The sequence below is a fragment of the Leptidea sinapis genome, chromosome 1 (assembly GCF_905404315.1).
Source record: "Leptidea sinapis chromosome 1, ilLepSina1.1, whole genome shotgun sequence".
NCBI classification, from domain to species: domain Eukaryota; kingdom Metazoa; phylum Arthropoda; class Insecta; order Lepidoptera; family Pieridae; genus Leptidea; species Leptidea sinapis.
The window spans coordinates 6,969,546-6,986,320 of record NC_066265.1 but is presented as its reverse complement, the minus strand read 5'-3'; the positions used below and the strand labels follow the sequence as shown (position 1 = coordinate 6,986,320).

Here is a 16,775-nt window from a genome sequence, read left to right as displayed (position 1 = left end):
CCCGTTCTCAATAATACAAGGATCGAAGGCTGAATACCCGATACCCGAAGGGCAAATTGCTTATAACTTAATTCGTAATAATTGTCTGCTTGGAACAACCATTGTTATTGTAATTTTACGTTTTGTCAACTCGTTTAACATGCAAATATTAAATTAAATAATTTGATACTACAATGAAAACATTGTTAAGCAATTATAATCTTCATAATATATATTTTTTTAATGAATTATATTTTTTCTAAGGAAGAGGAGGACAAACGAGCATATATCGCTCGCCGATTTTCTCGGTGCACTGAGGATGTTAAAGTTACGTTGTTTAATGCGTACTGTATGAGTTTTTATACTTCACAATTATGGATCAACTACACCAAAAGATCCTTTAACATCCTCAGGGTTCAATATAATGATGCCCTTCGCATTTTATTAAAAATGCCGAGGTATTGTAGCGCGTCGGGCATGTTCGCCGACGCTGGAGTCCCGGACTACTACGCTGTTATACGGAATAGAATAGCGGGTTTCTGGGAAACCGTCTGTTATTATAATAATAAGATGATTAAGGTTGTCGCTGAGGCATCCATTGACAATGTGTTTTACAAACACTGGCTAAGGGTACACCAGATCCCTAACGTAAAATGACTATTTATTTTTATTTATTTTGAAGTGACTTTAATTTTATATTAATTAATTAATTGATTAATTATCTTCATACATATTCTATTTATAATTTTAAAATATTTTGACTACCTACTTATATGTAAACATGTTTTCTATGGGTCCCTGACCTGCAATAAAACGATTTTATTATTATTATTATTATATAGGTCACCTGATGTTAAGTGATCTCTACCTGTGATGATACCTGATGATGAAGAATGTTCATTGAAAACCGTACTGTGGAGGAACGCCACACATCCAGATGATGGGGATGATATTCTTATTCGTCGGCAGGAATCAGGTGGAACAGCTTCGGATTCGTGATAAATGCAGTACAAGATATACAATGAAGCGACGTCTGTACCCAACGCCAAGACGTGATCTGGCCATTTATATTTTCAATGAAATAGGATTGTTAAACTAGCCACTATGTGAAGTTACAATGATGTAATGAAGATGTGACCTTGGTCGACGCTGCTAATAGGATGCGCGTCATTCTCAAGTTTTGACAAAAAATGATTTAGGAATGAGTTATAAACACAGAATTGCAAACATAAAAGGTTATGTATCAGGTTATATATTACGTACTGTATTAAGTACGCTCATTATTTAAACAAATCTATACGAGTCCTTTTAGCTTTGCACAATACCTATTATACCTTATTGACACTAAAATTTGTTGTGTTACTCTAAAATTTGACTAAAATTTGTTACTCTATACCTAAACTGTACCCGACATACTCAAGTTTCAACAAAAGTTATTTACGATGATATTGTCTATAATATTAACATTTATAACATGAAAGGTTAAGTGTCAAGGGAGTATTGTTGTTATAGAAACACGCACAAAAGCGCGAAAAAATATTTTATTATTTACCAGCGGTACTTGCTTTAAACAGTAATTATTTTTAATATATCGTATTAGCCTTCACTAACATGTGTTACTCTATACCTACACAATACGTGTCATACTCAAGTTTTCGCAAAAAAATATTTAGAGAATTGCGTAAGCCGAATTCGCAAACAGCAAACAAAAAACGTGTCAAGTCCATGTTTTTGTTGTAGAAATACGCACATTTAAACCAGCAAAATTACTTTAAACAGTAATTTATTATATTATACTAGCTAACCCGACCGACGTTTCAAATTCAAATTCAAATTCAAATATTTTTATTCAAAATAGTATGTGACATGACTTTATTTTTTTCATCAAAAAATATGTTTACAAAGTAACATTGTACAATTAAACTTATTATTTAATAGCCTGAGGGCGGTCGCTCCATTCCAAATTTGTGGTATCATTAAGAAAGTCATTTATGTAATAGTAACCTTTACCATACAAACGTTTTTTAACAATTCTTTGCAATAACGTAATACTTTTGTTTTGAACATTTTCTGGAATCTTGTTGTAAAAGCATATACATCGCCCCACAAAAGACTTAAACTTACTTAGTTGTTCTGTCAAAAGAAAAAAAATGATGTACCTAAGTATTCCGGAATAATATAGTCTAAAGCCAACGGAAATTAATGATTTTCCAATAAACAATAATAAACTGATAAGGATTAATATCGTATTTCTATAAACAGCTTTTACATTACCGCTTTATAATTGCCAATTTTTAAAGTATTAAAATGCATATAGTGTGTTATCCTTAAGAGATAGACATTTGCGATCGCGGACTTTTCCCTAGAACTACATAAATTACACAATTCTACCATACATTATTTTGTTATATCTCAAAAGGCTTAGACAGCGTTTTTGTTGAAGCTCCTAGGCGGCTTATTTTTATCCGACACCTCCAATAAATATCATTAATGTATACAAAATCCATACAAATTATATACTACAACCTTTCTCGAGAATCATGCTATCCATTAATGGAAACAGCTTGACAATTGGTGCAGTAGTTTATCGCAGACGCGGGGGATTTTGTTTTATAATAATAATATTATGTAGGTGATGGTATTGACCTCCACTAATATGTGCTAAGAGTATTACGCGTATCAAATGTGTACGTATACGCGTCATACTCAAGTTTTCACAAAAAAATATTTTGTGACATGAAACCGAATTCGCAAACATCAAGGGTTAAGTGTCAAGTATGCACTTTTATTGTAGAAATACAAACATGAATGAGAAAAAATTTCATACTATGAGACCGGGTGCCAGCGATAGTGTTTTCGAAGATATAAAATGGCTGTGCGAGGTAAAAAATTTCTTGCAAATCACGTGGTTGTAAAAAGGCATAAAAAGGCATTTATTTTCTCAAAATTGATTCCTTTAGAATTCTTTTTGATGTCATTTCTTATACTACTAGATACTACTACCGCTTCGGAAACAAATGGCGCTCTGAGAGAGAAGAAGCGGCGCAAGAAACTCTCCCAGCATTCTTTTTTTTTGCGCTCTTTTCAATAAAAATATACAATATTGTACAGTAATTTCTATCGCTATAAAATAATCACAATCTAGTCCCAGGCTGTCCGATCATTTAGATATTCAGCAGTGGAGTAATAGGATTTACGACAGAGCCATTTTTTTTATAAAACATTTAAATTTATTTATAGATAATGCCTGAACAGTGGCTGGGACTTAATTGTAGAAGTGTATACATTTACCCTTAAAGCTATTATGTATCTTATGAAGCCTACTAGAATTAGTTACAAGCAATCCCTTCTTCCCAGAAAATCACTATTAAGAGCAAAAAGGTGACGAATTTTGTGAACATATATTAAATTTTCATAAATGTACTGACAATGAACAGTCATAATATTTATTTCTTTAAATTTTTTTTGAGAGACTCTATAACTAAGCTGATATATAACAACAAGCACGAACAGCTCTCTTTTGCAGTGCAAACACTATATCAATGTCAGCAGCACGACCCCATAGTAATATACCGTACGTCATGATGCTCTGAAAATAACTAAAGTACACTAATCTAGCGGTCGTGTTAGGTAGCTAACATTCGTGTACTCTCTAATCTTTCTAACTGCATGTGCCGCAGAGCTGAGTCTATCTGCTAGATGGTAGAATTGCCAGACGTCAATATGATGTAGGGCGAATTTTTAATATTGACGTTATGTCCGGTGGTGGAATCGGACTGCTGGAACCCAAAAAACTCATCTGAAGATAAATGTGGTAAAAGATGCTGAAGCTGGTACTGGGGAGCACCCACCTGGATGTGAGAATAGTACTCTATGTGAGGCCGAATTTGCGCCTTTAATTTTTGCAGGCGGTGGCTTGTCTTGAAGTACTAAGTACTGTCTCACCTAGTAAACCTAGCCTTTAAGGGGCCTGCGGGCCTACCATGAACTCTTATTGCGATTCAATTGACAACCTAAAATGAACTGCTTTGTTATTTCGTACCACGACGTGATTATAATAATAATAATAACTTTACTTCCCACCAACAACCAAAATTACAATACAGCGAAAACTTAAAAATACAGGGGATACATAAGTTGTGGTCGTGGATCGCTGGTGCCTATGTTAGGTAATAAAATACCTGTATTACTGGTCACCAGGATTCCACTTCAACACATTTACTAAAAAGCTGAAATTCAAAAGGATAGAGGTAAATCTATGTGTGTATGCATGAGCGAGACAGGGTGTATGTGCAAACGAGCGTACGATAGGACTTTGTAGCACCACCCCATGACGTAACGCAATAATTCAAAATAGTTTGGCATATCGCTAAATATACCATTTTCATGATGTTAGGATCGACAGAGTGACGTAATCGCCGGAAAATATAAATAAGCTTACGTACTCAGCCTGACAAGTATTCTAGATGGGGCTTGAAAGTCAAGTTTTGGTCAAGAACTACCCCTAGATATTTGATGGATGTTACTTTCTCAATGCAGCGGTGCATACCAGCTGAGATTTGACCGTCATTTGGTAAAACAGTGATTTGTAAGGAGTCTTCTTCTTTATAGTTGCGCATAGAGAAATGGATCATTTTAGTCTTTGGCTACGTTTAAGGTCAGCCGGTTTTCTTTAAGCCATTTATTAGCAGCGTTAAATTCATCTTGAGCAACACTATACGTCCCAGACAGCGTCCGGAAGAAAATACCAATGCTGTATCATCTACGTAAGAAAATATTTTTCCATTATATAATTTAAGATTGCATAGGTCATTTACGTATACTAAGAGTAAGCTTGGGCCAATAATGCTCCCCTGAGGAACGCCATATTCAATGTTAGTTTCAGAACTTGTATAAGGGCCAATCTTAACACATTGGGATCGACCGGTGAGATAGCTTTGAAACAGGGATAATTGGTTTCCTCTTATACCTAATGAGTCCAGTTTGGATAGCAATATCGAAATCGAAACCGTGTCAAACGCTTTCGCAAGGTCCAGAAAAAGTGCTACCCATTTCTGTTTATGGTCAAGTTTTCTGACTATGTGATCCACTAAATTGTGTCAATCCAATAAACAGCATCAGCAGTGGAGCAATTCTTCCTAAAGTCAATTGAATGTCAAAAATGATGTCAATGAATCGCAAACTGATTTAGTTCGTTCATTCATTTGTACCACGAGGTAATGTTTCAACCTAAACTGTATAGCTTAGGTGTCAAAGTGATATTCGAAAAAAGTTGCTACTTCCTTAGAGGAAAGTGAATCGTGTTGTTAATAACTTTTAAAAATAGTGAAAACATACAAAAAAGGAAAATTTTATTGATGAAAGATGAGATGAGAATACTTTATTGGACTTTTTTGGAAAAACAAAATACTAAAGACGAGGCAGTAAGAGCCCAGGCTATAGCCTGTTCGCAAGAACGAATTAAAAAAAATACTCTATGCTCTTGTCAAATCAAACATCCATGGAGGTGCGTTCATAACTCGTTATTTTTACGAAAACACCTAAGCAAACATTTAATTTGTAATTCATAGAACTATACTTGATGGGCTTAATGATTTATAATTTGACGCTATAAAGCGAAATTTTAAAATGTATTTTTAGTATTTTCTACGCAAATAAACTGCTAAAATCATATCATTTTAGGTTTCGAAACGCAACGCATATGGTTCGAGTAAGAGAGACAAACTTATGCAACGACTGTAGAGCGTAATCTCTTTCTCACACCGCCGACCAAAGACAAATTTATTTCTTTCATTGTACATAAGCGATCCAAACACCATTCAGGAAAAGGCTCTTCGTGGTACGAATTTTAGAGATTCAGTTTAAATACCTAAACTGAACTGCATCAGAACCGCATCGCTTATTAAAAGTTGATGGCAGGTCCTCTGTTAAACCTTATCTGACAAGTAACCAAGGAACTGAAAGTCGCTCCTAGTATAACTATACAGGCTGTGGCAGTTAGAGGAGTGATCTCGACTCGATGGGATACAACAAAGGGAATGTTTTAGCATTTCGGATTTTGGTGCTCATTGTCGAGCCCATGTCTTGTGAGTGTGATGTATCAGCGTAACTTATCTATCCCTTTTAAGAGGAATAAAATATATTAGCAGTATTTATTACACAAAAATTTTTCAACCATTTTCTACTTGGTTTTATTCTCAGTCTGAGGTCTATAGAGCGAACTTAGAGTGTGACAAAACACGAAATTGACTTTTTCCTTTGGGTGTCTTAGCTTAAGCTCAGCATAATTTCAGTTACTGTGTGCTTTATGACTATAGAAACGAAATCAAATACTAAATAGTCTAGAACGAAACCTTAAACTTTGAGTTGTGTAAAATCTCAGCTAATATACATTACATCTAAGCGCGGATAATTGGGGGGCACCGCGGTTTTTTATTTCTATTGCATGTAAACTTATATCTTAATGCATTAAGTCCGAAAGAACGAATGGTGAATCTGGTTCAAGGAATCACCAGCTGTTGTTGCAATATTCGTGGACTGTATGATGCGGTATGAAGTTAAGGCGTGAACAAGAAGATTGATGATAGAAGCAAGCGTACTAACCAGGAATATCACAGGAGTTGTAGATGGTATGCTCATGCGCAAATGAAATCTCAATCGTTTCTTGTTCGGGAACTGTTCCTTCACACTTCACTATAGAAACCTATTATTACTAGTAAAGGAGGTGATGCGACGAGTTTAACCACGCGGTCGGTGATGAGTTGATTTGCGGTGCGGTCAGCGAGCGGTGCCGTGCGATTCACTTGTATTTATAACGGCGGCCGGAAGGTTACTGGTTCGCCAACACGCCACCTTCGGTCGGGCGCGAATTAAGTCGATATAAATCAATATATATATATATATAATATAATAGAGCGTTTGCAAGGGGAAATGAGGGAAAATGAGTATGGATAATGAATGTTAGTTAACTGGCGCGGACAATCATCAGGATTGCTTCCTGGTCTTCAATCAATGGACTTATTATTTAAGTCCAGTGCCCAGTTTCCAAATTGAAGATTAAGTTAGAAGGTAAATTATGAACCTAGAACATTAGTTTTTACATAGTTATAAGCACTTTCATTTTAGCTTTATTGCGACTCGTCTAAACATCTATACAGTATAACTTAAATTAAAAAATCGTACTGATTATCACAACATACAAATAATACAAGACTTGTACGAGTAACGAATGAAAAAAATAAATTTGATATTCAGCAATGTATTATTTTAATAGTCTATTTTTATTTAGCTGTGAACGTAATGTCAGGATGCGTAACGCGGAGGTCTTATTTTTAGGCAGTTCATATCATGCACCCGTTTGTAAAGGTTCTCACGGCCACAAAGTTGTAATATTCATACGCAATTATGACAGGTATCCAATCAAGATTGGTTGAACTGCTATTGTTCTGTAAGTATTTTATTTCCTGACACTCTACAATTAATAAGTTAATTGGATAATTTACCATTGAAGCATCCAAAATACTGATTCCAGGATCACCCTTTTCACCTTTAGGACCAACAGGTCCAACATCCCCTGGAGATCCCAGAGCACCAGGACGTCCCTGTAAATATTATTGTATTTTAAACTAGGTATACCAATCCTGCTTTTTCAAACAAGATAAAAGAATTTATTTAAGTGATAACAAACTACAGAGAGCAATTACAACATACTTACGGGCGCTTTAGGTGTGAGTATTGTACTTGTTTGTAAACTTATAAAACATTACTAACTCTAATTCAAAATCGAATATTTTTATCTTCAAAATAGGATGTGACATCACTTATTGAGAGTAAAAAACTACCACCCCTTCCAAAAAGAATGACTCAGACCTGAGAAGAACGTGCGCAATAAACCAGCGGGCTTTTTTTCATAAAATAATATGTTGACAAAGTAATTTCGTACAATTAAACTTATTATTCAATAGCCTGAGGGCGGTCGTACCATTCCCAATCTGTGGTATCATTAAGAAAGTCATTTATGTTATAGTAGCCTTTACCACACAAACGCTTTTTGACAATTTGTTATGTTTTGTGAAGTGATAACCCCTTACTTCTGGGATAAATTAAATTAGAAATAATTTGTTTTCAGTTTTATTTGTGTTTTTCAACAATTCTTTTGAATATCGTAATACTTTTGTTTTGAACATACATCGCCCCATAAAAGACTTAGCTCAATGATTCTTTATCTTCTAACAACGATTCATGCAATTGGGTTGAAATATCGGCTTTAATTAAGTAATAATAAATAATAAAACAATAAATATAATATCGTGCGTACCCGTTATAATAATAATTATGAAATATGTATTAATATGTATTTATATTATTATAGATTGGTTAATTCTTTTTTTTGATTATTTGGTAAGGTCGCTTGTTTGCATAAGCATTAAAATAATAATAGTGAGAACCAACTGAAATAAAACGAATATAAATAAAATTCACGAATTAAAAAAATCACGATACAAATTAATTATTATAGTTATTATTAAATTAATTATACCTTATTATTCTAATAAGCAGCGTGAAAAAAAATGTATGAACCGTATTATATATAATATTCATTATTCAATTTCAAATTGCAAATGGAAAAGCGCTAGATAGAACGCTGTAGGTAATTCATAATTATTATCTTTTCTAAAGTTCAGAAATCCAATAGAGCTTGGTCAAGCAATTCATTTTATATAAAGAAGAGTACCTAATTAATTAAAATGGAAAGATGGAACATTCTCGTAACCTCTGCTCAAATACGTCCCAGATAATAAAGCCTTAAGAACGGCATTCGAGATATGAGCACAAAACTTGTGCAGCCATAATTATTTTTCGTATGGCCAACCACAGCCAATTCTGTTTTAGGGTACTTTCTTAAAAGACGTTATCAGATATGTAAAAAATACTTCGTCCAAGGATGAATAATATCCACTTTCCACATTAACAATATTTCCATTATTTATATATCTGCAGCAAACTTTTACTACTGTACCATCCATCCTATAGGTCCGATGTCTCCTTTCTCTCCAGGCTTCCCTGGAGGACCCGGAATGCCTTGTAAGCCCTGAGGTCCCCTAGGACCAACGGGACCCGGACGTCCTCGGCGGCCTCTGGGCCCCATTTCGCCTTTATCGCCCTAGTGGAGAAAAAATTCAAAAATTGTTATTAATTATTTGCATTATTAATACATGGGAGGACATAAGAGAAATATAATAAGAAAGCTACTAATGTGTATTAATTTCATTCGACATTTTCTCGCACACTTAAAAGAAAGGAGAAACAGTTTTTGATAATAATCATTCACACGGCAAAAATGTAATCCAAGTAATATTAATTTTATGGAAAATGGAGCACCGCTGATAACTTTTTTTGCGCGCAGGCAAACAAAACAAACAAACAAAAATATTTTTATTTCGTAGGTAAATTGCATTACACTTGAAATATGTATTTTTTTTTTCTTCCAGCTCGTTCGGAAGGGAGATTTCCTTAGAGAAGAACGAGCAAGAAACTCTAAGGTTGCTCTTTTCAAAACAGAATGATATTACAGATTCTTATTTTAAAATTAATTTTACAAATCATTTCAATTACAATATATGCAAAGTGATGCAACAAAATACACAAACTTCAGTTACTAAATGTCTTACACTAGTAAGGAAAAAAGACAAACGCAAAGATGGGAAAAAAATTACATTCTGTACATATTACATAGCAGATTTGTCACAAAGGGAGCGAATGTTTTTGGCTGCTCTCAGAATTATACCATAAAAACCCTACCTATGCTCAGGAGACTACTCAACAGTCTTTCGCTCAAGTCTGGATTCCATCGACGAGCTAAAAAATTGTTTGCTACCGAGATCGATATTCTACTTCTTAGTATCCTCTATGAGAAAATAAAATAAGAACATAGGTACACGGACTAGTTAACAAATAAGGACTCCATGTCACCTTACATAACAGTGTAGGACCAAAACAAGCCGGTAAACGTGTAAATACATATACACTACTACAGGCCGATAGGCGGCCATTATGAGAATTGTCATCGTCAGATCAGTTTGCGTCTCAATAAAATATTTTAAAAATGCCGTCGTGCGTTGTGAAAAAGTGTAAAAACGATACTATATAAGTGTTTGTGGCCATATATGATTATTTATGGCAGAAAAAATTGTATAACTTGTATCCCCCGTGACCGCACACACACTAGCATAACGGTGCTTCATTTGCTAATATCACGGCGCGGAGTCCTTCTTTTTTTACTCGTCCGTGCGTAGGTCCAACGTATTATTAACATTTGTTATGTATATACAATTAGGAAGAATAACAACATGAAGTGGAGGTTAATATTTACCTATACTTTAATTGTATAAGTATTTACTTAGTATTATTGTGCTTTTATTTATTTGCTTGCATTTTTAATTATAAATAATTAATATTTTTGAATTTATAATATAAACATACTGTTGACATTTAGATATTAAGTATACACTTACATCTCATTTTCTTATTTTAAATTAGCTGGTACAATTATTATATTTAATGTTTATTATTCAAGAAAATTATATTCAAAATAACTATATCATCCGTTTATATTAGGAACAATAAATCTTCATAGTTATGACTTACCGTAAGGCATATTTAACAACACTAGTGTTGTAGCTGAAGTAAAGTAAAAAAACACCCCTTACTTCCAAGTGTAGTAAAAAAGGTATCAATTAATTATAATCAATCATTAATAATAAAGATTTATATCAACCATTTTCATACAAAAATACCGGATATAAAATTATATCTATCTTAAGAATTCTACAACAAGGAAGAGACAAAACGTAATGTCTAGACTCGATGTTTTTGTACTTCATATACGCTTTCATATCTAATGAATAAAATATTGTCATGGACTGGATTATTTGAATTGCAAATATTTCTAAGTCAATAAAATATAGGTTCCGGATAAGTAATTACCAAAATATCACACACTAAACCCATTTTTTTTTATATGAGAGGGAGCAAACGGGCAAGAGGCTCACGCGATTGGGAGAGGTGAGGCAATCGCCCATGGACATCCGCAACAACAGGTGTGTCAAGAAATACGTTGCCGGCCTTTAAGGTGGGAGTATGCTTTTTTCTTGAAGGTCTCTAAGTCGTATCTGTTCGGGAAGACCGCTGCCGGTAGTTTATTCCACAAAGTGGCTGTGCGAGGCAAGAAATTTCGGACAAAACGCGCGGTCGTGGAATGCCAGACGTCTACGTGATGGGGATGGTACTTTGCACGTAATGTCCGGTGGTAGAATTCGGCCGCTGGAATCAACCCGAACAGCTCCTCTGAGCACTCCCCGTGATAAATGCGGTAAAAGATGCAGAGAGAACCCACATCTCTACGCAATGCTCGAGAATCAAGCAGTTGGAATCAAATGGAAGAAGCTGGTACTGGAGAGCACCCGCCCAGAGGTGAGAACAATACTCGTAAACAGTAAAGTTGCAGGTGGTGGCTTTTAGTGAAGTACTGTCTCGCCTTACTAAGTACACCAAGCTTTTTTGAGGCCAGTTTGGCCTTCTCTTCCAAGTGACCACGGAACTGAACGTCGCTCTATATATCGACGCCAAGTATGCCAATACAGGCTGTGGCAGTTAGAGGAGTGTTCTCGAATCGAGGGGATACGACAGAGGGAGACTTTTTAGTGGTGAATGCACAAACTTGTGTCTTCTTGGGGTTGAATTGGACTAAATTTTGTCGGCCCCATTCCGAGACTTTGCAAAGCATAGTCTCGATTTCAGACACAAGTTTGTTCCTGTTCTCGTCGACACTATCCCGGGACATGTTGGCACGGCCGGTGTAGGAAGCATACCCTGTGCTATCGTCCGCATAGCAATGAATATTGCTGATTTGCAGCATATCATTAATATGCAGAAGAAACAGCGTAGGGTATAGCACGGAGCCTTGCGGGACATCAGCGTTTATGGGTTTTAAGTCGGAGCATGCACCGTTGATAACAACCTTGATGCTCCGATCAGCCAAAAAACTAGTGACCCATTTGCACAACTTCTCGGGAAGCCCATAGGATGGCAGTTTCGTTATAAGCGGTTTATGCCACACCCGATCGAAGGCCTTCGCTATGTCCAAACTCACCGCCAACGCCTCTCCCTTCGACTCAACCGCTTGCCCCCATTTATGGGTGAGGTATGCAAGAAGATCACCAGCTGAGCGACCCTGACGGAAACCGTACTAGCAGTCGCTGATCAGCTGGTGCTCCTCTAGGTATCCCAAGAGCTGGCGGTTGATGATCGACTCCATTACATTGGAGAAAATGGAGGTAATGGCAATGGGGCGGTAGTTGGACGGATCTGAGCGTACACCTTTCTTAGGGATCGGGTGGACCTTTCTTAGGAGAGCCGGAAAAGGCGGGTAAGGACCGACGCCAGTTCCGAAGCACATGTCCGCAGCACTATCGGGGGAATGCCATCGGGCCCGCCCGATTTGTGAATGTCCAAGGTGAGAAGCGCTTTAAGCGCGGCGCCATGCCGGATTCTTACCTCCGGCATGTATGACTCGCACCGCGGAATATGCGGTGGTGGTGCACCTTGGTCATCCAGAGTCAAGTTGGATGCGAAAAGGGAGCCCAGGAGATTCGCGTCATGGGCCAGCGAGTCATCATCCCTGTGCAGTGGCGGAATGGCTAGCTGTCAGAAGTTTCCTTGGACAGCCTTGGCGAGCGACCAGAACGCACGAGTTCCCGAGGGAAGGCGTGCAAGTCTCTCGCCAATTCTGCCAATGTGCTTCGACTTCGGGTCAGCAATAAGGACCTGGAGGCATGATTGAAGTATTTTTTAAGTTCGCTGGAATTTACATCCTTAGATACCACCACATTGACCCAAGCCTGATAGCACTCCTCCTTTCGGCGAGAGGCCATTTTGCAGGACCGGTCAAACCATGGTTGGGAAGAGTTCCATACCTTGCAGTACCACATCAGCAACAGCGTCAGCAGCGGTATGTGGATCTCCCAGCGAAAAACAGATCTGCCTCCACGGGTAGGATGCAAAAAAGCACCGCATCTCGTCCCACTCTGCTGACCTATAGTGCCACACGAGGCGACAACCTAAGGATCGGGGCCGTGTTAGGCGCGTGATCGGCACGGTGCTCCGGATCAGGCAGTGGTCCGACGATCCCAGAGGAGTATGTATGTATGATCTTGCACATCTGGGATTCGCATTGGCGCAATAACCATTTGCGTCAGACCATATGCTAAGGCGAAGTCGTGAACAGATCTCCCTGCATGATCGGTGGTACGTGAGCCTAGCTATTCGGCGTGGTGGGCGTTAAAATCGCCAAGAAACACGATCTCTGCAGTGGGGATCTGCTCCAACACGGAATCTGTTGCCATTTGGATGTGTTCGAGGAGCCGGTCAGTCTCTGCGTTACCGATATGGGACCTATACAGGCATGCGGAAATTCGCGGATGGTCATCGCAGTCTACACGCAGCCAGATGATGGATAGGTCTTGTCCTTCAAGAAAACTCAGGCGTCGAGAACAGACATCCTCCCTGACGTAAACGCACACGCCAGCCCGTTGTAATAAAGGAGTGTTCCAAATTATACCCCGGGTATGAGAGGTAAGATGAATCAGCTAAGGAGGATATCTGTGTCACGGTTAAAAAGAGCAGAGCCGGCTTCGCCGTCTCCAGATGAAAGTGGATGGCATTTAAATTTGAGCGAAGCCTCCTGATGTTGCAAAAGTCCACAGCGAGTGGAGAAGGGTGGTTTGAGCCTTCTGCTCTGTTTGCCCCGAGTCAGCGCAGATTTGCCCCCTCCAGAATACGCGGGGCAGCCAGGGCAACCACTATTAGGTACAGGCCCTAATTCCGAATCTCCAGGGCTGCATAGCCTGGTACTGTCCTGGAGTAATCTATTTTTAGTCCGTGCTGCCATTTGTATTTGGGAGGGGGGGTGTAGGCCTCCGGATACCCCAATCACCGGACGAAACACAGCGGCATAGCCGCTATTTCACGCCGGTTTCGAGTGGGGGAGTGGTATTTCCCCGGGCGTGCCGGCCCAATTCGGTTGAGTCTCTCAAACACGCTGCATATTATAGTATAAGAATAATTATTCGATTCGGTCTGTAGTTTTCGTAGTGTAATAGAAGTAAAAAACCGGCTCTGCATTTATTAGCTTAGATTCTACGTCACCAGCATGTATCTATTAGTCTTAACATAACGTTTTAGCATGTACAGAGAATAATAACTTGTGTTAAATGTTAATTTTAACTAGTTGTTAGTCGCAAGGATGAATAATAAAATAGAGATCTCTAGATTTGACCAAGAATAGAAAAAAATAGTTAATAAGAGAGAGAAAATTATTGAATGTAAAAAGAAATCTGTCATATTAGTAAAGCCAAATTGAGAGTGCCTTCTTTTTTATGGAAATTAGTTGTTGAAGTGATCCGGCCGTTCACAGAACACTGGGTCGCCGACAAGTCAAGCTGCTCTACGTTGCACGCGGTCAACTGGATCGAGCTGATATTGGGGTGCGCCAGATCAGAGATGACAGCAATACTCCATGTGTGGCCGGACCTGTGCTTTGTAGAGCGCTAGAATGTGGGCCGGCTTGAAGTATTGCCGTGCTCTATTAATGACGCCCAGTTTCTTCGCAGCCAATTTGGCTTTGCCCTCCAGATGGCCACGAAATTGGCAATCGCTCGAAATTTCGAGACCCAGTATTCCGATACTAGGCGAGGCTTAGGGGAAGTGTTTTCGAAGAGCGGTGGTACGACAAATGGGGTTTTTTTAATGGTTAACGCGCAAACTTGAGTCTTCTAGGGGGTAAAATTGGACAAGGTTTATATTTTATTTATAACTCCGTATATAAATAATATGATGTTGGACATCAAATTCTATTGATGCCACGTATCTCAAGTAAATATTATGATTCCATCCTTCGATTGGATCGACCCCATATTTAAAATAAGGATTTCTTATTACTAAAAATGGAACAGTATTAGGTTAGAATAAAAAATAATCTTTTATCAGACTAGTAATAATGTTAATTTTCTTAGTGAATCTATTTATATGATAAAATTAATACTTCTAGTACTGATCAACTTCGCATAGTCAATAATATGATGATCATTAAACAAAACCTTACTATGGAAAGTTAAAAAAAGCAAATTTATTTATCAAAAAGATACTAGAGTCTTCATTGCTTCGAAATGAGATTTAAAAACATTTTTAATACTGCACGGAAGTACAATAAACACGCATCAAAACTGATTTTTTTTAATTGTAAGTGTATCAGGTAATAATTGCTTGTAATCACTTTAAATAATTTCAAGTCGTCAGTAAGTATCACTATAATGCTATAATAGGTATCTTTATAAAAATCTGACACAAAAAAAACGAGTACCTTGCACTACACTTGAAATAAGATCAATCACTGACGATGTTCACTCTATGTATTATTTAATCTGCTCAAACTTCAAAATTAACTTATCAGAATCTCAATATCAAATACATTAAAAGCTATATCTTATGAAATTCATGTCCAAGGTTTGTATAACATGAACATCGAAATACTTATTAATATTAGAAACTAAGCGATGAAGGTAGAGACAATGGCTAATTAATGTTGATCTACCCACCAAGAAACCATAATGTCGTGATAAACTTCGATAGATAGGACCCTAATTTTCTGTACAACAACAATTATTGTAGTTATGTCGTCGTTTTTAGAGCATATCACATGCCCGATCTAAAACGGCAATAATTTGAAGTCTAAGAGGTACAGATCTAGGTAGACGGAAGCCAGTCTTCTGTGCGAAAAGTGCAAAAGTAGTGTCCTTATGGCCAGATCTTGATGAAAGACAAATCTACACTTTGGCTGAAGTCATCATAAGCTATTGTGACATTTTGTGCTTTTCAAACCTCTTGTACGGCTTCTTTGGACCTATAAGCGAACATTTTGATATTTTTCTTGCTGTAGTGCTCTTTAATTGTAGATACTTGTTATATGTGTATACATTTATTATTTATTTATTGAGAAAGTTCAAAAATTAAGTAGATACCTAATTTTATTACAATATACTTAGTCTGGCCATAAATACTGTCACAAAATAAAAATAAACAACACAACAAAATAAACAAAATATTACATTTGAATTTGGAATCTGCCTTTTTATATGATTGTTCATTGAGTTTTCTCATTTTGGCCCCAATACATTGTACAATATTTTGCGTGTTAAAATGGAGTGGGGTGATAAAGAGAACCAAATCGCTGTGATTGCATTACAAAAAGTAGGTATGGAGCCAAATGATTTTTTTAAAACTCTCCATACGCTTGGTATTAGTAAAGTGTTAGTGTACTGGTCTATTAATAGGTACAATGAGACTTCCTCAGTTTGTGACAGAAAAAGATCTTGTCGTCCACGTAGCGTTCGTACGAAAAAGTTGGTCAAAGCACTAAGGGAAAGACTTCGAAGAAATCCTGTCCGATAGCAAAAGATTTTATCTCAGAAGTAGAAGATAGCAACTCATCATGAGGCGTATTTTAATAGATGCCTTAGGATTTGCAGCCTATAAGAGACGTGCTGGTCATTTCTTAACTGAAGCGGTACCCAAAGGGAGGTCACATAAAAATTTTGTTTACGGATGAGAAAATTTTTACAATTGAGCAACATTTTAACAAACAAAATGACCGTATTTATGCTCAAAGCTCGAAGGACGCTTCCCAAATTGTCGACAAAGTGCAACATGAGCACTATCCCACTTCAGTGAATGTTTGGTTA

The 16,775-nt window shown here is 37.3% G+C and overlaps 1 protein-coding gene across 1 annotated transcript in view; it reads right to left on the bottom strand.

Annotated features, from left to right (window-relative positions):
- LOC126979443 (collagen alpha-1(XVIII) chain-like) overlaps positions 1 to 16,775 on the bottom strand; it is a 297,501-nt gene that overhangs the window by 80,548 nt on the left and 200,178 nt on the right. Inside the window, exons 18-19 of the mRNA XM_050828757.1 lie at positions 8,999 to 9,142; positions 7,482 to 7,580 (exon numbers count right to left, since the gene is read on the bottom strand). Coding sequence (XP_050684714.1) covers positions 7,482 to 7,580; positions 8,999 to 9,142 — 243 coding nt within the window. The remainder of the gene's footprint in view (positions 1 to 7,481; positions 7,581 to 8,998; positions 9,143 to 16,775) is intronic.